The 23202-nt window shown below is 44.3% G+C and overlaps 1 protein-coding gene across 6 annotated transcripts in view; it reads right to left on the reverse strand.

The window, feature by feature from the left end:
• LOC141083023 (fibrinogen-like protein 1) overlaps positions 1-23202 on the reverse strand; it is a 145494-nt gene that overhangs the window by 8254 nt on the left and 114038 nt on the right. For 3 of the 6 annotated variants that reach the window (XM_073567166.1, XM_073567165.1, XM_073567164.1), the window contains 5 exons: positions 22386-22416; positions 21386-21464; positions 21052-21073; positions 20713-20804; positions 13107-13227 (listed from right to left, as the gene is read on the reverse strand). In XM_073567166.1, the coding sequence (XP_073423267.1) occupies positions 13107-13227; positions 20713-20804; positions 21052-21073; positions 21386-21454 (304 nt within the window). In that variant the 5' untranslated portion in view covers positions 21455-21464; positions 22386-22416. The remainder of the gene's footprint in view (positions 1-13106; positions 13228-20712; positions 20805-21051; positions 21074-21385; positions 21465-22385; positions 22417-23202) is intronic. The other 3 variants (XM_073567167.1, XM_073567169.1, XM_073567168.1) reach the window with 1 other exon arrangement.

A 23202-nucleotide genomic window follows, 5' to 3' on the forward strand; every position in this document is an offset into this window, starting at 1 on the left:
GAAAATGTACGTTAAGAAACCCTCCGATCACGAGGGGAGGAGCATTAGATAAGAAGGCATGGAAGAATGTGTTAATGAGTGGAGAGCAGCGTCCCAGCCTCAGGTATTATGAGGTGTTACAGGACCCTGAAGCATTTTATAAGATGGCAGAGGAAGTTAGGAAAAAAGGCATGAGGAGAGGAATATAACAAGATTGCTGAATTTTGTGCAAAACAAATATTTACACAGGAAGATGTCAGTTGCAATATCTGCATTACATTCATTTATACTTCTATATACATTCCCGATGACTGGACGTGTGCCAGCTGTCAAACACAGAATGCAGAATATCGTGAGACTTGTTCTGACTGTCAGATGAGCAACCCAAAGAGCCGTACCTTCTTTCCAACTATTTATATAGACGGCACGTCTTATGCTACATCCATTATAGTTTTATTAATTAATGTAATTTATGAAAAGAATAATGAAGAAAAAGATGAATATGACATGGAGGTATATAATTAAACAGAACAGGAGGAGACAGGAAATAAATAGCTCAGACTGATAATCTACAGTATTTATCGTTATATGGTGAGGGGGATCTTCATCCTCATCCTCCTTCTTCATCATCATCCTCATCCTCATCCTCCTTCTTCATCATCATCATCATCCTCATCCTCATCCTCCTTCATCCTCATCCTCATCCTCCTTCATCCTCCTTCATCATCATCATCCTCCTTCATCATCATCATCCTCCTCCATCCTCCATCCTCCATCCTCCATCCTCCATCCTCCATCCTCCATCCTCCATCCTCCATCCTCCATCCTCCATCCTCCATCCTCCATCCTCCATCCTCCACAATCTACTCCACACAAGGACTCCTGGAAATATGCAGGGAAAAGGAGAACCTGTGGATAATTTCTTCCACCAATGTAACAAAAAGTTTCTGGATCTCAGATTTGAAATGCAAATTAGTCCCCATTTGGAAGAAGCTTGACACCCACCAATACCGAGCTCCAGATTTTAATAGGGTATTGGCATACTGATTCCACAACCCATGAAAGTACGTATACTCTTGCAGCCCCCCCCCCACAAAAATACAATAGAGAAACAACATCTCTCACCCAGACAGAGGTTGAGGATACTCCTCTCAAATTCCTGGTGGGTCCCGATGCAATCAGAAGATTGATCAGGGACATTGATCTACTTGCTGAAGAAGTATGTAGTCTTTTCTTTTTTTTACAGGACACATCTGTAGATCATGTGGGCGTTGAACTAATGGCACTGATCCCAGACTCAATATTGGCAGGCTGAAAATCCAGTTTGTAAAGGTGGGGCAGAAGCCAGTAGCCCAGCTGCCAAGGAAATTGCAATATTTACCCTCCATTTCATAATTTGCAATTATTTCTATGAAGTTATGGATAATACATGACTTATGTGCTGTCAATGAAGTTATAGTACTGAACACATCTATGGTACCAAACCCACACACTATGTTTTGTTTTTATCAATTCTATTTATTTTTCTATGGTTCACGGTGATTGACGTGGCCAATGCTTTCTTCAGTTTATTTCTACATGCTGCAAGCCAGTACCTGCTTGTTTTCACACGAGGGCCAGCAATATATTTGGACTATGATGCCTCAAGGGGCACAGTATAGCCTCTCTATGTTCACCTGAGCCATGACCACGGTCCTGGAGCCCTGGAAGAGGATACATCCCACAGCCACTTTTTTTTTTTTTTACAATACATATGGATGACCTCCGACCCTGACTGAAGACAGCCAAGACAATACTGCTCTTCTACACATGCAACCTTTTTTATAACTATTTTAAGGTTAACCAAAGAAGGTATCGGTGTGTTTTATATACTAAATTGCAATCACATTTTCACAGCTCTAGGACTGCCAGGCTATACCAAACTGTTTTGTCTGTTTGTCATGAAGAAGCCTGACCATGTAAATGGAGTCCTAACACAGCTTCACGGAGGAAGACAATGCCCTCCTGGCTTCTACTCTCCAAGACTTGACCAAGTGGCTCGTGGAGTCCCAACTTGCATGAGAACCGTGTTTGCAACCCACCTGTGCTGGACAAAACTTCTGATATTTTTATGGGTCACCAGTTGAAGATCCTGGCCCAAAGCACCTGTCTGCAATGCCCTACTCTGCTCCCGGACGTCACCATCTCCAGATGTGCTGTCCATAATCCAGCTACTCTTCTACCTCTGCCAAAGGGGGGAGGAAGATGGAGGATGAAAACCACATCTCTGACACATTAGTGGAAGAGGTAGTCGACTCTGAAATGGCTGAACGCGATTGTCTTGCTGTCATGAGGCAAGAGAACACCTGGAAGATCCTGACCTGATGCTCTTTGTGGCTAGACCAAGGTATGCAGACCAAGAAGGCCGTTCGCACACTGGTATAGCAGTAGCCACAGAAGTAACTTGCTGCCAGCAAAACCACTGCCTACATCCAAAGGCAGGACTGCGGGCCTTGACAGAAGCATACGAGAGGTCCACTCAACATGAAGCTGTCAAGATCAATCTGGAGGGAAAGAGGCTTCATCACGGCTAACGGAACACCAGTCTGACACCACAAAGCCATACAAGAATTAATGGAGTCCTTGTTGATGCCAGGAAGAGTTGCGGTGGTAAAAGTAAAAGCACACACACTGGAGACACTTCAAGGGAAGCAGTGGGCAACAGGCTAGCTGAAGTAACAGCAAAAGAAGCAGCAGTAATACCGGTTGACACGGAAACAGAGGAAAAGGAATAACACTCCAGAAACAAGTATCCAAGGAAGAAAAGAAGAAATGGACCTAAGATGAAGTTATACAGGATGAAATACGCCAAAGGATGAACAAGGAAAATTTAAGGCCTCGAACAAAACTCTACATACTTGATGCTACACAGGAAACAGGGAAGTCATAGCATAAGAGTTTAGTCTTTCCCTTGGGTCACATACACGCACAAGTATAATTGCCTATATGTAGACTAAGTTTAAAAACATGTGACTAAAATGCATTTTCGAGTCTTTTCATTCATCCCAGATCCTGAGGACATAGGAGCCCACCAGATCCTGCCCGGTGACTGAGTCCTCATCACCAAGAGGTTCAACAGACGTACCCTTGAACCTAGAGATGACAGCCTGTTCCAAGTCCTGTCAACTATCGCAGCAGTCCATGGGTCCTCGCTTCCCACTGCAAGGAGATGCCGGATCCAGAGTCCAGTAGCGGCTGCCACTCTTCATCCGTCTGCACTTATCCTTCTCCTAGCTCAAGGGGTAGTCAGTCACCAAGGGGTAGTCACTCATGAGAAGGGCATACTGACTTTCTGGTATAATGTCTCCACCCCAAGAGTAACATATCAATTTGACTACTGTCTCACAATAAGAATGTCCAGGCCCCATGGCAGTTTCATATCAGGTTTAATACACAATTCATCTGTGTCACTACTGCTGAAATAGGGGAAGGTTCAAACTGGGAGGATTAGTCTCTTGTTGGGTGGCACACTGGTGAAAGTGACTGGAGACATCAACCAGCCCAGGCCCTACAGCGAAGGGACAAATGGGGAATAAGCCTATTAAGTCGCATGACCCTGTCCAAAGCCCATTTTAAGGGTCAGAGTGGCCTTCCAGATTCAATACTCCCTGTCACTGCCACTCACTGCCCCAAGGAGGGATGCATAGTTCTGTACCTTACTATTGACAACCCTTCAGAATCAACAGTGAGCAAGGGTTATATGTACTAGGCTCAAGTACTAAACTTGTGAGGGAAAATGGTGACACAAAAGGTAAATTTTGGCTAAGAAGCATAGATACCAGTGGGGGCACACAGGGAGCACCTGACAAATTCAAAGTCGAGAACGAGACAATAGTTGTGTTTAAACCCACCATCCCCGTAAATAAGAATGCAAAGCGGATAAACTATTTATACAATAATCAACAACGGTTTATAAAAAAAACACTGGGGATGCCATAAAGGCAATTATTGACCCATTAAGTTTGCAAAAGTTATTTTATGTCCTTTGATCATATTTTCTTTAATTCTATGCTGCATAGTGCCATGCCTTAAGAAAATGATGATGAAAACTATGGAAACCACAGTGATGACCATGCATGCCGATTTTGAAGATCCCCTGTATGAAAGATGTCCCAATGAAAACATGCAAGCACCACCTCCGGAATATGCCTGCTTGAAGCAAACCAACGAGGGAAAGTCCAGGATCTGACTTCCTCCTGTGCAAAGTCCGTTAGGAGGGGGTCCATCTACTAGAGATGGGTCGTCTCGTATATACGGTGAAGATTAGTTAGCTAGGTTCCAGCATTGTTGAGATAGGTAGGCCGGGAGGACAGATTGATAGGTTCGACGAGATTAGGATTTTGATTTTGCATATCTCCAAAGGAGGGACTGTTAAGGGGAGAATATATGGCACATGAATATATACAAGAATCAAAACTGTACCACTATATAGTGGCTTTGTAGAATATTAGGATCATGTTGCTTTAAGATACTTCTGGCTTTCTGCTGAATTATTTCTGTGCATGACCCACCTAGGCTTCATATAATACCGCAATACTGGGTGGATCGGGCTAAAGAACAATACTTATGTACACGGTGATTATGTAGCATATGGGAGCAGTAAACGGTAACCCAGAAATGTACATAATGATTCTGTAGCGACCTGGGAAAAGCAAATAGTAACTGGAAACATGTCCATGATGTAACTGATGATGTAGCTCAAATTCTGTTATAAAAGCTGTACACGTTTGATTAAAGACGGAGAAGAATCATACTGACACGATACACCTTGTCTTGTGTATTCTTTTCTCCGTGCACGTAAAATCTCTACCAAAGATCCAATTTGGCCACAGACAATTAAGACGGGCCACACCCTAGTGCGGCAGAATCAACACGGGGAACGAAGAAAAGACATTACTTCGGCCATCACTTTGGTGAAAACTCTGGGGGCTGTGGACAAGCCGAATGGAAGGGCTGTGTATTGGTAGTGTTTACCTGACCTTGGACAGAGCGCTACTCAAGTATTTTTGATACTCCCGATGAATCAGGATTTGATAGTAGGCATCTTAAATCTAATCACTGCCATGAGGCAGTGCTGGAACAGGATCTTTGTGGCCATATTGATTGACTCCATTTTGAAGGAGCAATTGTCTACCCACTGATTGAGTCTCCTCAGATTGACTATGGTTCTCCAGGAGCGTCTGGTTTTTGTATTAAAAAGAGGGGGGAATAAAACACCCTTTCTTTTTGCACTGGGACTTCTTGTAGGACCCGTTTTTGCACTAGTCCCAGGACTTCTGTCTCCAGGGCCAGCTGCTGCTCTTGGGCTCTCCTTCACGGTGTCATTATAAAGGTATGCCTGGGCGGTCGGGTGAATTTTATTTTTAAGCCGTCCTTGATCATGTTTAGGACCCATGTACTGGGGGAGATATTTGCCCAGGCGGAAAGAAAGAGAAAGCCTTCCCCCTACCTCCAACCTGATGTCATTGTGGAGATGTTTTGGAGGAAGTAGAGGGCCCTTTAAACATATAGCCCAATCCTCACCTTTCTTTAAAGTCCCAATTTTTCTTATCTCCCATGGGACGCCCCCTGTTAAATCTTCTCCTCCGAAAGGGCGGCTTTTTGAGTTCTCCCGGAAATCAGGGAAAGCCTTTCTTCCTATCCCCCGCATGTTCCAAAATTTCCTCTAGTTTTTTCCGAAGAGGAATTGGCCATCACATGGAATGGAACATAATCTGTTTCGATGGCAAATCTCCTGGACACCCTTTAAGCCACAGGGCTCGTCTTGCCGCATTTGACAGCCAGAGCAGCAAGCCTGTCAATCTCGCAGAATCTGCAGAGGTATCCGCTAGGAAAGTCGCTGCTCCATGTACCAGTGTCAGATTAGACAGTATTTCATCCCTCGGAACTCTATCCTTGATCTGGTCCTCTATTTGTTGTAGCCAGACCATGAGGGCACGAGCGGTACAAGTGCCAGCTATCGCTGGTTTTAATCCACCTGCTGAAGCTTCCCAGATATGTGTCAGGAAACCGTCTGCTTTTTCATCAAGTGGGTCGTTCAGCACGCCAGAGTCCTCTAATGGTAAAGATACCTTTTTTGAGGATTTGGCTACGACTCCGTCAATTTTCGGGACTTTCTCCCAGGTCTCAGAATCCTTTTGCTCAAAAGGGTACCTCCTTTTTGATGTAGAAGGCAAGCCCCCTGACCTCTCAGGTTTTTTCCATTCCCTGTCAATTAAGGCCTTTATCTTATCGTTTACAGGGAAGGTGCATTTTTTCCATTCCTCCAAACATCACATCCTCCAATGATTTAGGAGTCTTTCTTCTTAAGGCCTATAGTAGCCCTGATAGCTTTGACCAGCTTTTCCACGTCCTCTGTTGGGAAACACGGACGGCCCCCTATATCACTGTCCGAGGAGGATTCTGAGGACTGAGAAGAGGAAGAGGAGGTGGAGGGGGATCTGGATCTCTCCCGACCTTTCTGCACTAGCGAGGCCTCCGAATCGGAATCCCTTCTACGGCTTTTTCTATCCTTTTTAAGGGCTGCCTTTAGGGAGCCTTTTACCTCCTGTTGTATTAATGCATTAAGGCTAGTCACCAAATCAGGAGTTTCATCCTGTATGGTTTTATTTATACAGTCAGCGCAGAGGTCTTTCTGCCACTGATCTGCCAGCGGGTGTTTGCATAGGGCGCACTCTATTCTTTGTTTTGCCGCTAGACTTCCTCGACCCCTAGTGATCAAAGAGAAAATGGAACCCCGTTACCATAAGGGTGACATTCACGTAGATCACTCACCACCGCTGTCACTCAGGGGTACCGATCTCAGAGGCTCCTCAGATGCACTCGTGACGTTATTTCTGGACGTCTCCGTGTCATGCCGTTTACGACTGCCGCTCCCACTTGAGCTGCTGCTCCTGGTATGCTGGCGGCTCAGCCTGGCATCTGGCGAGAGCTCTTGCTGCTGCTGACGCTGCTACTCATCCTGCCCCACTTCAATTGTGAAGCTTTGGGCATGAGTGTGTCTTCTGTGGTCATCCCCCTTATAAGGGGGATCCACTGCACTCTCCGCCTCCTCCGGTTACCCCCACAGCCCCTCCCCCCACCACGCCGCCGGGATCTTTTACCAGCCGACGTTTTCCTGATGGGCGACGCCATCTTGGATTTCTGCGCCGCCTCCCAACGTCATGCAGGCACGCCTCTTCCCAGCATGCAACATCAGAGGGGCGCGACCCGGAAGCGTCCGCTCCTGTATTCAAGGCAGAAGGGGGAGGGCGGCACGGCAGCCATGGCAGAGCCCCCAGACACCGGGCCGTGCTGCTCCTACGCCCCGCTCGGACACTGAGCCCCCAGGGGACCCACGGACGGCGCTTCCCCCTCCCGACGCACAGCGCCCGGGACCCCGCCTGTTCTTCCACGCCGGCACGGGAGAGGGGCAGGTACGTGCTCCATCTTCAGCACATGGGTCCCTGTCAGGACAGGAAACCCAACTGAAGCGAGGGAGAGGTACTGCCCTTTTATCTTCAGTAGGGTTCCTGTCCTGTCTCTCGTGTGCAGTCATGGGAGACGGGAAAATTATGACACTCACCTCTCGCAGCTGGGGGCCAGGTGCCGGTGTCATCGCTTGCTCAAGGCCCAGGCACCTGAGATATTCTCACCTGTCCCCGTTCCACCACTGTGCGATGCTCAGTCGTCGGGTCCTCTGACTGTTCAGGTAGAAGGTGCAGTGAGCACCAACTACATCACCGCGCCCTCTGACCTGAACATCAGACAGGACAGAGCGGCGCACTGCGGTGGAACACAGGTGAATATCGCATATACTTACCCCCTCCTGGCACGGTCTCTGCAGCTCCCCTGCAGCTCTTCCTTCCTTCAGCGGTCATGTGGTACCGCTCATTAAAGTCATGAATATGCGCATATTCATGACTTTAACCCCTTCATGACCAAGCCCATTTTGACCTTAATGACCAGGCCATTTTTTGTAATTCTGACCAGTGTCCCTTTATGAGGTAATAACTCTGGAACGCTTCAACGGATCCTAGCGATTCGGAGAATGTTTTCTAGTGACATATTGGGCTTCATGTTAGTGGTAAAATTTAGGTCGATAATTTTTGCGTGTGTGAAAAAAAATCAGGAATTTGGTGAAAATTTTGAAAATTTCGCAATTTTCAAATTGTATTTTTATTCTGTTAAACCAGAGAGTTATGTGACACAAAATAGTTACTAAATAATATTTCCCACATGTCTACTTTACATCAGCACAATTTTGGAAACAAATTTTTTTTTGTTTGGAAGTTATAAGGGTTAAAATTTGACCAGTGATTTCTCATTTTTACAACAAAATTTACAAAACCATTTTTTATGGACTACCTCACATTTGAAGTCACTTTGAGGGGTCTATATGGCAGAAAATACCCAAAAGTGACACCATTCTAAAAACTGCACCACTCAAAACTACATTCAAGAAGATTATTAACCCTTCAGGTGCTTCACAAGAACTAAAGCAATGTGGAAGGAAAAAAAATGGACATTAATTTTTCCAAAAATTTTCTTTTAGCATCAATTTTTTCATTTTCACATGGGCAACAGGATAAAATGGATCCTAAAATTTGTTGGGCAATTTCTCCTGAGTACACAGATACCTCATATGTGGTCATAAACCACTGCTTGGGTGCACGGCAGGGCTCAGAAGGAAAGGAGCGCCATTTGACTTTGAATGGAAAATTAGCACCAATCGTTATCGGACACCATGTCACGTTAGGAGAGCCCCTGTGTGCCTAGACAGTGAAACCCCCCCCACAAGTGACACCATTTTGGAAACTAGACCCCTTAAGGAACTTATCTAGATGTTTAGTGAGCACTTTGAACCCCCAAGTGCGTCACAAAAGTTTATAACAGAGCAGTGAAAATAAAAAAATCATTTTTTTCCCCTCAAAAATGATTTAGCCCGCTATTTATTTTCACATGGCTAACAGGACAAACTGGACAACATCTTTTGTGGTCCAGTATCTCCTGAGTACACTGGTACCCCATATGTGGGGGGGGAACCACTGTTTGGGCGCACAGCAGGGCTCAGAAGGGAAGGAGCGTCATTTGACTTTTTGAAATGAAAATTGGCTCCAATTGGTAGTGGACACCATGTCGTGTTTGGAGAGCCCCTGTGTGCCTAAACTTTGGAGCTCCCCCACAAATGACCCCATTTTGGAAACTACACCTCCTAAGGAACTTATCTAGATGCATAGTGAGCACTTTGAACCCCCAGGTGCTTCACAAAAGTTTATAACGCAGAGCCGTGAAAATAAAAATTATTTTTCCCTCAACAAAAATTAGCCTGCAATTTTTCACAAGGGTAACAGGATAAATTGGACCCCAAAAGTTGTTGTCCTGAGTACACTGGTACCCCATATGTGGGGGGGGGGGGGGGGGGACACCACTGTTTTGGCACACGTCGGGGCTCGGTAGGGAAGTAGTGACGTTTTGAAATGCAGACTTTGATGGAATGGTCTGCGGTCGTTAAACAGTAGAAACCCCCCCACAAGTGACCCCAATTTGGAAACTAGACCCCCCCAAGGAACTTATCAGAGACGTGAAAATAAAAATTTCTCACAAAAATAATTTAGCCCCCAATTTTTTTATTTTCCCAAGGGTAACAGGAGAATTTAGAGCCCCAAAGTTGTTGTGCAATTTTTCCTGAGTACACCAATACCCCATATGTTGGGGTAAACCACTGTTTAGGCACACATCGGGGCTTGGCAGGGAGGGAGCATCGTTTGACTTTTTGAACACAAAACTGGCTGGAATCAATGGTGGCGCCATGTCACGTTTGGAGACCCCCTGATGTGCCTAAACAGTGGAAACCCCTCAATTCTAACTCCAACCCTAACCCCAAAACACCCCCACCCTTAAACCCAACCTCACCCCCAACCCCAACTGTTATGAATGGGTCACCGAGGAGGGAAAAAAAAACAAAACAAAACAAGCTAAGTCTCAGAAAACCAGAGAAGTTGGTAACTATGTAGATTGCAGATCCCTGATCTTAACCACACAACTAGCAGCAGTTGTGGAGCGTTCCTACAATGGTCCTAGACGCCTCATCACAACCGGAGAGCTACATAAGCCTAAAGCAGGAAGAGAGGAAAACTAACTGCCCCAGAGCAGACCCCAAAGGAAAGACAGCCCCCCACATGTATTGACGGTGAAACAAGATGAAAATACAAACAAAGGGAGGAAAATAGGCTGAGAAAACGATGGGGCCCGGCTAACTAAAAAGGACAGGAAAGGAAAGACACTGTCTGCAATCTGCCCAAAAAAACCCTACAAAAATATTGTCCAACACTTCTGATAGCAAAATTAACCCTGAAGTCACTAAACTTCAAAACCTATATCAGCACTCTGAAATATTCTGAGACAGAACAAAAAGAGGCCAATCTAATAAGGGACAAAAAGCAGATTGGCAAATACTGATAAATAGGAGTGGAAATTAAGCATAGCCCCAGCAGGGGCAGGCTGATTACACAAGAAACTGAATTGACCAACAAGCGCAAGTGTGAACATAAACTGTGTTCCAAATTATTATGCAAAAAGAGTTTAGGAGTGATAAGGTTAGAATTTTTTTGTTTGTCATTTAAACTCATTGATGGTGAGGTGTGTCAGGGCTCTTTATATCACTGAAAGCAATTGCAGATACCTGTGCAAATTAGTTTGGCAGGTGAGTCCAAATAAAGGCAAGACTACTTAAGAAGGCTGTTTCACATTATTAAGCAGCCTACATTTTTTGCCAAAATAGGAAAGAAAAAAGGATGTGTCGGCTGCTGAGAAGCAACAAATTGTGTAGTATTTAGGTCAAGGCATGACTACAATCAACATTGCCAAGACAGTTCATCGTGATCATCGCACAATCAAGTAGTATGTAGCTGATTCCCAGCACACACGTGTGCGTGCTGATAAGGAAAAATTGAGGACTCTTTCCAACAGGCAATTGCGTCAGGTTAAAAGAGCAGCTGCAAAAATGCCTTGTCATAGCAGCAGACAAGTTTTTGAAGCTGCTGGTGCCTCCAACGTCCCCCGAACAACAAGATGCAGGGTCCTTCAGAGGTTTGCAGCTGTGCGTAAGCCATCCTGTCGACCACCTCTATCCACTGCACACAAGCAGAAACGGCTCCAGTGGGCCAAACGATACATGAAGACTGACTTCCAAACTGTTTTGTTCACCGATGAGTGCCGTGCAACGCTCGATGGTCCAGATGGATGGAGTGGAGGATGGCTGGTTGATGGACACCCCATGAAAACACGGCTAAGGCGCCAACAAGGAGGAGGTGGAGTAATGTTTTGGGCTGGAATCATGGGGAGAGATTGTCGGCCCCTTTAGGATCCCTGAAGGGGTAAAGATGAACTCCATAATCTATGTGGAGTTTCTAAAACAGCACTTCCTGACATGGTTCAAGAGGAAGAACCGTGCTTTCCACAGCAAGATCATTTTCATGCATGATAATGCACCGTCTCATGCTGCAAATAACACATCTGCATCTCTGGCTGCTATGGGCATAAAAGAGGACAAACTTATGGTGTGGCCACCATCTTCCCCTGACCTCAACCCCATTGAGAACCTCTGGAGCATCATCAAAAGGAGTGTCTATGATGGCGGGAGGCAGTTCACATCTAAGCAACAGCTCTGGGAGGGTATTCTGTCCACATGCAAAACAATTGAAGCACAAACCATCTAAAAACTGACAAATTCAATGGACGAGAGAGTTTAGAAGCTTCTTTCGAACAAGGGGTCCTATGTACAAATGTAACATCACCTAGAATAAAGTTTTGACTTGAAAACTGTTTGATTTCATTTTGTAATAAGCTGATAATGCTTATAAATTTCACAATTCACCATTTTTTTGTTCAAAATAAAAAAGGTTAAACTCTGCTGTGCATAATAATTTGGAACATGAATTTTGAGTGTTCCTTATTTTTAAAAATATACTGTTTTCATAGGCAGTTTGTTCAAAAACATTGCAATTATACTAGAATATTAGATGACTGGAAAACAACAATGACTGCAATTCACATAGGTAATTTAGAGAAAATATGAGGAAATATTTTTTGCGTAATCATTTGGAACACAGTGTAAGCAAAAAAACAAACTTAACTTGAGAAGACTGGAAGAGAGCTGAAGTCAAGGACTTGAGAAGCAGACTGAATCACCAGCACTAGGATAGGGCGTCGGCTGTCTTATATCCAGTCTGATACTCCAGAGATACAATCGTTATCTTCCTCATCAGGTGGCAGATCACTACCACTTAAACCAACCTCACTACCTCCTGTCACCACCAGAGGGAGAACGGAAGGGGAACTCAACTGGTGGAGCAGAAAATGAGTTCATAACACCCAACCCCAACCACAACCTCAACCCTAACCCTAACTGTAAAATAAAAATATTTTCTTTATTTTATTTGTCCCTACCTATAGGGGTAATAAAGGGGGGGCAGGGTTTTACTTTTTATTTTGATCACTGTGAAAGTTTATCACAGTGATCAAAATGAACGAATGGAATACTGCAGCATCGGCCATGGCTGGTTTGTAATATTTAGTCAAATTTCATCGATGAAATATTACTATCGCTCTGATTGGCTGTTTCACTTTTAACAGCCAATCAGAGCCATTGTAACCACGTGGGGCAAAGCCACCCCCCTGTGAAGTACAAAGCCCCCTGTATCTGCGGGTCGGGTGAACTTCATTGACCCCGGTCACCCGACCCGCAGGGGGGCTTTAAAGTTATGACACAGCATATGAGTCATTGGTCGGATTGGCACCGACTTTCATGATGCATACGCTGTGTCACTGGTCAGAAAGGAGTACCACATGACTGCTGAACACAGGCACCTGAGACCGTGGGAGAAGCAGGGGAGCTGTGGAGACACAGAGGGGGTAAGTATGATCTGACACCCTCTCTCCCTCCCCTGCAGACCCCCTGGTTTATATAACTCGAGTATAAGCTGAGAGGGGGACATTCAGCCCAAAAAAAGGGGCTGAAAATCTCAGGCTTATACTTGAGTATATACAGCAAGTTCCAAAGTAATCACTGTCATGATCTTTTTCTGTTATGACTTTGTCCAGTTTACCTTGAAGACGTCCAAATCCATTTTGATATTGTTTCCATGTTGCAAAAAAGTCTAAATCATCTTCTCCATTGTGCTTTTGTATAAGAGTCCAGCCGCCATTTCCAGTCATTTCGCAATATACCTTAAATTGAGAGCATGAATATATTTTTTGTAAAATATAACATTAACAATTTAAGTTATATTATCTTAAAGATTAACTATTAACCAAGTAACTTTTGATGTAAATATGAAATTATTAATCAGTTTTGTAAAGTGGTGAATCTCTGTATTGTACTCCCATTTTCTTAGGCTGGTTTCACACTAGTGTTTTTTAGCACTGCGATTTGTGCGCAATAGAAACGCATGCAAAAAATGCATCATGCGTTTTGCACGCGTTTGAGGTTTAGGTGCATGCGTGTTAACCAGTTTGTAGCCATGTTAACTCTTAAAACGCATGCGGTTTCTAACGCAGGTGTGCGCATGTCCATGGGCATACCTGCGTTCCTATAGGCTGCAATGTATTTTTTCACGCATTCCGTGCTCTAGTGTGCGCATGCATTTTGACGCCGTTGGATGAAGCCAAAAATGCAACAGGTTGCTTCGGGCGCGCCTAGGCACACACTACAGAAACACATGCGCACGAAAACGCATACGTGCGCGCACAAACGCTAGACCATGCGCCCGCCATGTTAAAGATATGGACGCACACGATGCGCTAAAAAACGCTAGTGTTAAACCAGCCTTACCTTGCTTTTTTCCCCTCTTAAAAAAGCACCTTCAGCATAGGGTTAATTTGCCTTGTTCATGCACTTAGTGTTGATGGTTTGAGCTGCTGATCATGAAAATATCTTTACACCAGTATCAACTCCTCTGCTCCCCTCTGCCATGCTCAGACTGGGAAAGTGGTTAATGTCTTGGCATGGTGAAGGGGAGTAGAGAAACACACAGGAGTACAGATATTTGATAGACCTGTAGTTCAAAATAGCTACTCCAGAAACAAACTAGGTGTTAACAATCGCATGATGTCACAAAACTAAACCAGAAGCGGCAACAATTATTCTGACATGTAGGAGGCCTGTCATTGGTCTCATCTAGTGGCCACAAATTTTTAACCAAGGTCCAGCAAGTCTCCTCAAAGATTGATACTTAACCCATTTTTTATTTTTTAATCAAAACCCATTTTTATTATGCCAATCACAATGTCCCAGCAATACATATTACATTCTTATATTACATAACACTGTATATCCATTTTTAACACATTGCTCTGATCATACCTGCATTGTATCATGGTATAACGTTAAAATTCTATTGTAAGCCAATGAACAAATCCCCCCCAATTAAACTACTTAACCCATTTCTGACATCAGACGCACTTATTCCATCCATGTGACCTGGCACAATTTGATCATGGATGGAATAGTACATCTGACCGATCGGCCGTGCTCACGGGGGGGGGCGCGCGAGTGCCAGCTGATTTTGACTGCTGACACCCAATCACTAGGTGCCAGGAGTGGTCACAGATAACTCCAGGCACTTTAAGCCCCAAAATACTACGATCTAACAATCACAGCATTCGGGAGTCGGCACAGGGGCTGACGGCCCCTCAGTCTTTGGATCGGAGACCCCATGGCATCCTAATCATTGGCATTGTGAGCTGGATGTAGTCATGATGGCATCCAGTGAAAATGAGGATGAGTGACCTCAGATCAACATCCAACACTGTGGAGACACCATCACATGTTTCTCAATGCAGTGATGCTAGAGCAATGCCCCCATCCCTTATGGGAAATATGCAAAACATGTAAATCAACAGCCGCAGAAACACCATCACATGTTTCTCAACGCAAGCAATGACTAGCCAGGCCTTTCGGCAATAGAGATGCAAGCCGACGCTGCAGACAGATCCTCTGGGACAGATGGTGTGATGCAGCAGTGATGTTATAGCCCTCCACAGGCAGGGCTGTAGTCCCAGGGCAGTGTAGGTGAAGTGACACGTAGATGGTGTAGTGTCAGGCACGAGGGATGCAGCAGTGCTGGGCAGGTTGGCACAGGAATAAGTGGAGGACACCAGGGCATGTAGTTCCAAAGCTTTACTCACAGTGTTGTACAAACAGGTGCGGGCTTCCGTGCAGTGTCCTCCGGGTTAGTGACTCAGTCAACCTCCAGGCCAGATGGAATACTCCTTTCCAACACTCCGCCAACATATGTGCCTTTTCTGAACGTCTCCTCTTATCGTGCCTTTGAGTGAAGTACACCTAGTACGGAGTTACACTGGATTTCCTCCTGTCAGATGTTCCTATGAACTCTACTTGTACGGCAGACAGCTGTAGCCTGCTTCGGGGACTCCTTGCTATTAAGTCCCAGCTCACTAATATGTTGCTGTTGTGCCCCCAAGTCTTGTGTGGGAATAAAGCGGTCACTACTTCTATTCCTCCGATGTTTGCTGCAGGACCATTAGTATCCATACAACCTTGGGGACTGGGCCCTGGCCTTGCGATTAGAACTTGAAAAGGGTTCTCCTCTAACCCTTGTCCTCTTATTCTCCTCACGTTCCATGCGAATCCTTCTTCCCAATGGAGAATCAAGCTTCCTTTCTCTGTCTCTTTCCTGTGCCAGCAGACCCAGATCACTGTGGCCTGCTGCAGCACTTCCTTCTTCCATCCCTCTCCCGAGGATCTTCTCTGTCTCACATTCTGTCCTTCTACATCCTCACTCACTGACTGAGTGTAAAGACTGACTGAACTCTTCCCGCTCTTTTGGTGCGAACTAAACTCCACCCACCTCCCACTACGTTTCGTGTTCCAAGCAGGGAGCCACCGAAGGTGCTCTGCTACACTACTTTGTGGTGTGGGGTGCAGGTGTTGGAGCGTGGTCAGGTGTTTCCACCTTACCTGGATGGTGGGGAACCACACCTCAGGAGGAGGTGCAGTGCCTCTGTGGCTACTGAGCCTCAGGGGCGCCACAACAGCAGCCAAACAATAGATTTCAACCTGGACAGTGCCAAGATGCGACCGCCCATGCTGAGAACCACTGGTTAATGAGCTGCTGGGAATGCAGCATCGGTAACCTCGATGACATCACAGCTAGTCACTGTGGCTGCATTCCCAGCTGGGCTATACTGCGGTGACCTCAGTAAGATCCCCATTAGCACAGTGAGAAAAGTTTCACTGTGCAGAGGTGAGTTCTTCAGGAGAATGTCACTGCAGTGAATTTAAACTGCAGTTAACTCGCCTCTGCACCGTGAGACTGAATATTTAAAAAAAAAAAAAAAAAAAAAAAAAAAAAAAAAAAAAAAAGTGGGGGCCTCTCTATTCTTGATAAACAGCCTTGCTGAAGTGACATCTGAGGGTTGAAGCCTCCAGCTGTGAGTTCTGACTGGCTTGTTATCAAAGATACAGGGGAACCCAACGTCAGAGGTTACCTCCGGTCACCGTTCCCAGTCAAGCTGAGCTGCGGTGAGATCCCTGCTAGCACCATGTGCTCTCACAGTGCTAGTGGGGATCTCACTGAAGTAACCGCAGTTACTGAGCTCTGCTACCAGCTGGGCTTGAGCTGTGGTGAGATCCGAGGTCACTTATAAAAATTCACAAGCCAGGAAACAGTAGATTAGTTCCGAAAAGGGGGCACTTTGGCATTACTTCTGTTAAAGCACATCAGGGGCTCTCCAAACGTGACATGACACCCGCAGACCATTCCATCAAAGTCTACATTCCAAAAAGTCACTACTTCCCTTCCAAGCTCTGCCATGCTCCCAAACAGTTTTCTCCCACATATGGGGTACCAGCGTACGCAGGACAAATTGGACAGCTTTTGGGGTCCAATTTCTCCTGTTACACTTGGGGAAAATAAGAAATTGGGGGCAAAAAAAATAAATCATTGTTTGCAGAAAAAATTTTTTTTTTACTTTTTTACACTGCCGGGCATTATAAACTTTAGTGAGACACTTGAGGGTTCAAAGTTCTCACCACTTATCTACATAAGTTCCTTGGGGGGGGGGTCTAGTTTCCAAAGTCTTGTCACTTTGGGGGTTTCCACTGTTTAGGCACATCATTGGTCAGGGGTGGATTAAGAGTAGCCAGGGACCCAGGCTGTTCAGACTCTGTGGGCCCCCCGGTCATGTGACGGGGTCAGGAAGTCACTAGTTTTCATGATGCATATGGTGCGTCAAGGGGTGGGAAGGGGTTAAATACTGAGGTAAAAAAAACCTCTGCAAATACGCAACGTGTGCACGAGGCCTCACAAATACAGCTGTAAAAAAAAAAAAAAAAAAAAAAACACACCAAATGCTCAGCGTGTCCATGAGGCCTTACAAATACTGGAAGACTTCCACCCAACATCTAGCCCTGACTCACCTGTACCTAACATCAAAGCCAGCTAATAGTCTGCAATCACCTGCTGACCTGGACCCATGACATGTCAGACAAGTTACTTCACATGAGTCACACAGAGGCTCCTGCATCATGAACTTCCACAGATAGAAGAAGCAGCCTCTGGTGTGCAGCCTGTGGCCAGATACACAGGAAGAGACGCTCCCCATCACAGGCTGTGCCCAACATGTCAGCAGAGGGGTTACCGCCACAGACAAGTCGCCGTCTCCTCACACACTGGACACAACACTGCATCTGGCGACCAACAAGCACATACTGCGCAATGTTAGTCATGTCCCAGATGTTCAGCATGTGGAGGAGCAAGGGGGGACTAAAAAAGACCCCAGGATTGGAACACGAGCATGGGAAAGTGGACGGCGGTCGGAGTAAGTAAATATATGTGGGCAGCGCACACCTGCACAATCCTCAGGTTGTATAACTTTCAACTGGTCAAAATATTTCTCTCAGTAGGCCAAGAAAGAAATGTGACAGGAATAAAGTACACCTCATAATAACTTATGTGTGAGGCATCCATAAAAAATGGAAAGCAGCACACCTTAAAAAATATAAAGGTGTTTATTCAGCCCATAGGGCTATGTGACCATTCAGTGCAACGTTTCGGTCCAGAAAGGGTGCGGACCTTTCTCCAGCTTGAGAAAGAAAGAAAGCGAAAGCGAGCGAGCGAAAGAAAGCGAAAGAAAGCGAGCGAAAGAAAGCGAGCGAACACACACACACACACAGAGAACACACACACACACACACACACACACAGAGAGCACACACACACACACACAGAGAGCACACACACACACACACACACAGAGAGCACACACACACACACACACACACAGAGAGCACACACACACACACACACACACAGAGAGCACACACACACACACACACACACACACACACACACAGAGAGCACACACACACACACACACACAGAGAGCACACACACACACACAGAGAGCACACACACACACACACAGAGAGCACACACACACACACACAGAGAGCACACACACACACAGAGCACACACACACACACAGAGCACACACACACACACAGAGCACACACACACACACAGAGCACACACACAGAGAGCACACACACAGAGAGCACACACACAGAGAGCACACACACAGAGAGCACACACACACACACACAGAGAGCGCACACACACACACACACACACACAGAGAGCACACACACACACACACACACACAGAGAGAGAGAACACACAGAGAGAGAACACGAAAAAAAAAAAAGGGGGAAATAAAGAACAGAAAGTGAAAGAAAGATTCTATAAAGATACTATACGAGCCCGGCTCACATTATGGTTCCCACTTGAGCTTCCTGGTGCAGGACATATCATGATCCACTCACATGGCCGACATCCTCAAGTCAAAGGTGATCCTGCTGTCAGAAGAGGACATGGGACATGGTGATGATCTGAAGCATTCCCTGAAGTGCCTCCATGGTTCAGTTACAATCTCCTCCTGTCAGCTTCCAGCACGTCACTTCCGATGGAATGTCACGTGTGAGTTTTCAAGTGCTCTGCTGTATACTCCTGTGTCCGCGGGTAAAGTAAGCTCCCGGTCGGGGCAGTCTCAGAATCTGGGACAGTTGGGAGGTATGAATGCTCCACATCATACACCTTGCACACGCATGGCTCTGCACATCTCATACACACGGCTTCACTCCATACACCTCGCACACACAGCTCCACTCTGTAAACCTCGTACACATGCGGCTCTGCTCCGTACACAATATACACAGGTGGCCACGCTCCATAAACCTTGTACACACGCGGCTCCGCACACCATGTACACACATGCGGCTTCGCTCCGTACACCTGGCTCTGCAAACGGCTCCGCTCTTTACACACGCGGCTTCGCTCCATACACGCACAGCTCCGTACACCTTGCACATTCACAGCTCTGCTCTGCTCACCTCGCACACACACAGCTACATTCACCCTGTAAACCCCTCCTGACCCCACACAATTCCCTCATCCCGCACCATGACAACCAGCACAGCAGTTCCACATACAATACATTGAGGGCTGTGTGCACAGGACCTGTGATGAGGTCACAGGAGGGGAGGAGTCAGGTGTCACATAATCAGGGGCCTCCACTGAAGGGCCCCTGATCATGTAACCCCTGACTCCTCCCCTCCTGTGACCTCATCACAGGTCCTGTGCACACAGAACAGGGATTTAGTAGTGAGGGGCTGGCGCTGCGGTGGCCGGTGGGTCTGGGAGGGGGAGGAAGGGGTCAGTACATGGGGGGGCATGGCGCTATCGTGGCGGATTATAATGGGGCAATTTTCCTTGGGTTGGTGCGCCCCCCACACCACTGGGCCCTGGGCTATCGCCCAGATTGGCCTCATAATCCGCCACTGTCAGTGGTTCTCCTAATGTAACAAGGCATCCGATCTCAATTCCAGCCAATTTTGCATTGAAAAGTCAAATGGCGCTCCTTCCCTTCCGAGCTCTGCCATGTACCCAAACAATGGTTCCCCCACATATGGGGTATCAGCATACTCAGGACAAATTGAACGATAACTTTTAGTGTCCAATTTCTCATGGATCTGAAGTAAATTTTTTGTCAAGTTAAATGTTTATTTTTTTAATCTTTTTAAACATTCCAAAAATTCCTGTGATGCACCAGAATGGTTAATAAACTTATTGAATGTGGTTTTGAGTACCTTGAAGGGTGCAATTTAGAATGGTATCACTTTTGGGTATTTTCTATCAAATAAACCCCTCAAAAGTGAATTCAAATGTGATGTAGTCCCTTAAAATAAATAAGTAAATAAAATAAATAATCGCTGTTTAAGTTTTAACCCTTAGCTTCCTAACCAAAAAAAATTTGGTTCCAAAATTGTGCCGATGTACAGTAAACATGTGGGAAATATATTACCTAGTATTTTGTGTGAAATATCTGATTTAAGGGCATGAAAATTGGAAAACTGAAATTTTCGCCAAATTTGTTTTTTTTAGAAATAAATGCAAGTCATAGCAAAGAAATTTTACCACTATCATGAAGTACAATATGTCACCAGAAAACATTTATCAGGATCACCGGGATCCATGGAAGCGTTCCAGAGTTATTACCTCATAAAGGGACAGTGGTCAGAATTGTAAAAATTGGCCCGGTCATTAACATGCAAGCCACCCTCGAGGTTAAAGGGGTCGTCCACTATTTTTTTTATCCTAAATAAAAACCAGGATTAAGTTTACCATCTTACCTGAAAGGAACATTGAGCATTTCTTGGTTGTATCATGTATATTCCACTGGTAGCAAAATTATTTCTTTCCCATACATTTGAGCAGTCATATCCTACCAAAAGCAAGAAATGAAAGTCAATACTTTCAACAAATTATCCACACATCTAAACAATCATTGATAGCAATTATATTTTATACATGAAAAAATTGCATATTTTAAATCTCTACAATTTAAAAATACATTTCAGAATTTGGAGATTTTGACTGATACATAAAATGTGTTCTTATTGATGACATTTTATTTTAAAAAATGATGTACTTGAGAAAAAATTCCTAAATTTGTAAGTGGAATTTCTTACCTTGTACAGCTTTGGATTGAGCCTGAAAATCACAAAAAGAAAAATTTGATTAGTAAACTAATTTTATAACCCTTAGTATGTAACAATCCTATTCTGGAAGACCAATTTGTTCGCTTTGCAGCCTTTTATATCTACATTTATTTTTTTAGGCCTTATTTTTGTGTTTTATCATTTTACTTCGTACAATTAACTATATTTGGAATATTTAAAGTTTTTTTTCCCCTTGGAAATTTTGATAAAATTTCAACGTTTGCAAATACAATTCACTTAATCTTTAAGTATTCTAAAAATGGTTTTCAATTTCTTAACTATAAAAAAAAAAAAAAATACTCGCCTGTGATGCACTTTCATGGCAATAAAGATTTACGAATAAGAGACTTAGGAATAGTTTCATGGCTTCCATGGTTCTACTTCTACAAATATAAGAATTATAGTAAACAATTTTTTAATAAAATTAAAACTTATGAATTAGCATTTCAGTTATCTGGGATATAATTACAGTATTGTAAACTTAATATAAAAATATATTGGTATATGTAGAAAAAATAAGATTTATTTTACTTTTTTTTAATTAACCCTTTAGAGACCTATTAATAAACTGCATATGAGGGGGAAAGAAAAAAAATCAAAATGCCAAAATTATGGCAGAGATCATAACATTATATCTACCTCAAAGTGATATAAACAAAAACATTGGCTCAGGACACAAGAAAAAGCCCTCACAGCTCCATATCCTGAAAATTTAAAACTTCACAGCTCTCAGAAAGCGGCATTTTTTTTTTACAATGTTTCACCACTTAAAAAAAAACAAAAAAAAAAAAAACTAAAACTATGCATGTTTTGCATCTGCAAAATCATACTGACCTAGAGAATCATATAGCCAGGTCAATTTTATCATAAAATGAATGCTGTAAAAAAACAAAAAAAAAACAAAACTATTTTTGCTATTTTGCCAAGCTTGGAATTTTTTCCCCCACTTTATGGTCGATCATATGACACAACATGCATTTTTATTCAAAATTACAACTTATCCCACAAAAAACAAAAAAACAAGCCTTTATATGGCTATAAAGATGGAAAAATCAAAATGGTTATGGTTATGGCTCTTGGAATAAAAGGAAGAAAAGAAAAATGGAAAAGCGCCCTGTCGGGAAGCGGTTAAGTTAATTTTGTTTAAAATAATCATTTTAATTTAGATTAAAAATACAAAGTAAGAATGATACTGCTATATGTAGAGAAAATCAGAATATTTTACTTTAGAAAAAAAATGTCTAATTTAACAGTTAATTCAATACATGGATCATGTTAGGAAACAGTTTTTCTGCAGAACTTACTCAATGAATCCAGTGTCCAGATCACCTACATCTGAGTGGAGTACAATATACTTCTGTCATCTTTATAGCTCCGAGCAAAGGGAGGAGTAGAGAAAACCCCACAACAAATTAGTGGTTTTTATCAGTATTTTTCAAATAGGTTGTTAGCAGTTTAGATAAGACGTCTAGACAGATAACGTACAATCTTAAGGTACGGTCACACTTAGCGATGCACCAGCAATCCCAACCAGCGATATGACCCGGTCAGGATCACTGGTACATCGCTAAGTGGTCGCTAGTGAGCTGCGACACAGGCAGATCTCACCAGCGACATAGCAGCGGTCGGCAGTCGCTACTTACCTGTCAGAACAGGCGATCCTGACGTCCTCCCGTCTCTCGTCGGCGCCACAGGAAGCTGACGAGAAACGGCCCAGGACGTTCTCGCGCGATCAGCGATAATCAGCGGGGGAGCCAGTCGGAGGCAAGTATCACACATAGCGATATCACTAGCAATATCGCTGCTACGTCACAAAAACCAGTGACGTTATAGTGATATTGCTAGCGATATCGCTTAGTGTGACAGGCCCTATAAATCTTTCACTTCAACGTGGTCCAGGTTAAATTCTATTTATTCTTTTTAAATTATATTTAAAATGATTTATTCAAAATTTGTTAAATTTTTTAAATTAATGTTAACATTGTTATATAAATAGAGGAAAGAATTGTGGAGGAGGAGAGCGCAGGCATTCTCTTGCCTCTATGCCACCTCGGCGCCTTTCAGCTCCCCCATACTCCACTCAGCATTTCTAGGATGAGACCAAAATAAAGAGCAGTGCTC

The sequence above is a fragment of the Dendrobates tinctorius genome, unplaced genomic scaffold (assembly GCF_039654945.1).
Source record: "Dendrobates tinctorius isolate UK_male_01 unplaced genomic scaffold, ASM3965494v1 ptg000019l, whole genome shotgun sequence".
NCBI classification, from domain to species: Eukaryota; Metazoa; Chordata; class Amphibia; order Anura; family Dendrobatidae; genus Dendrobates; species Dendrobates tinctorius.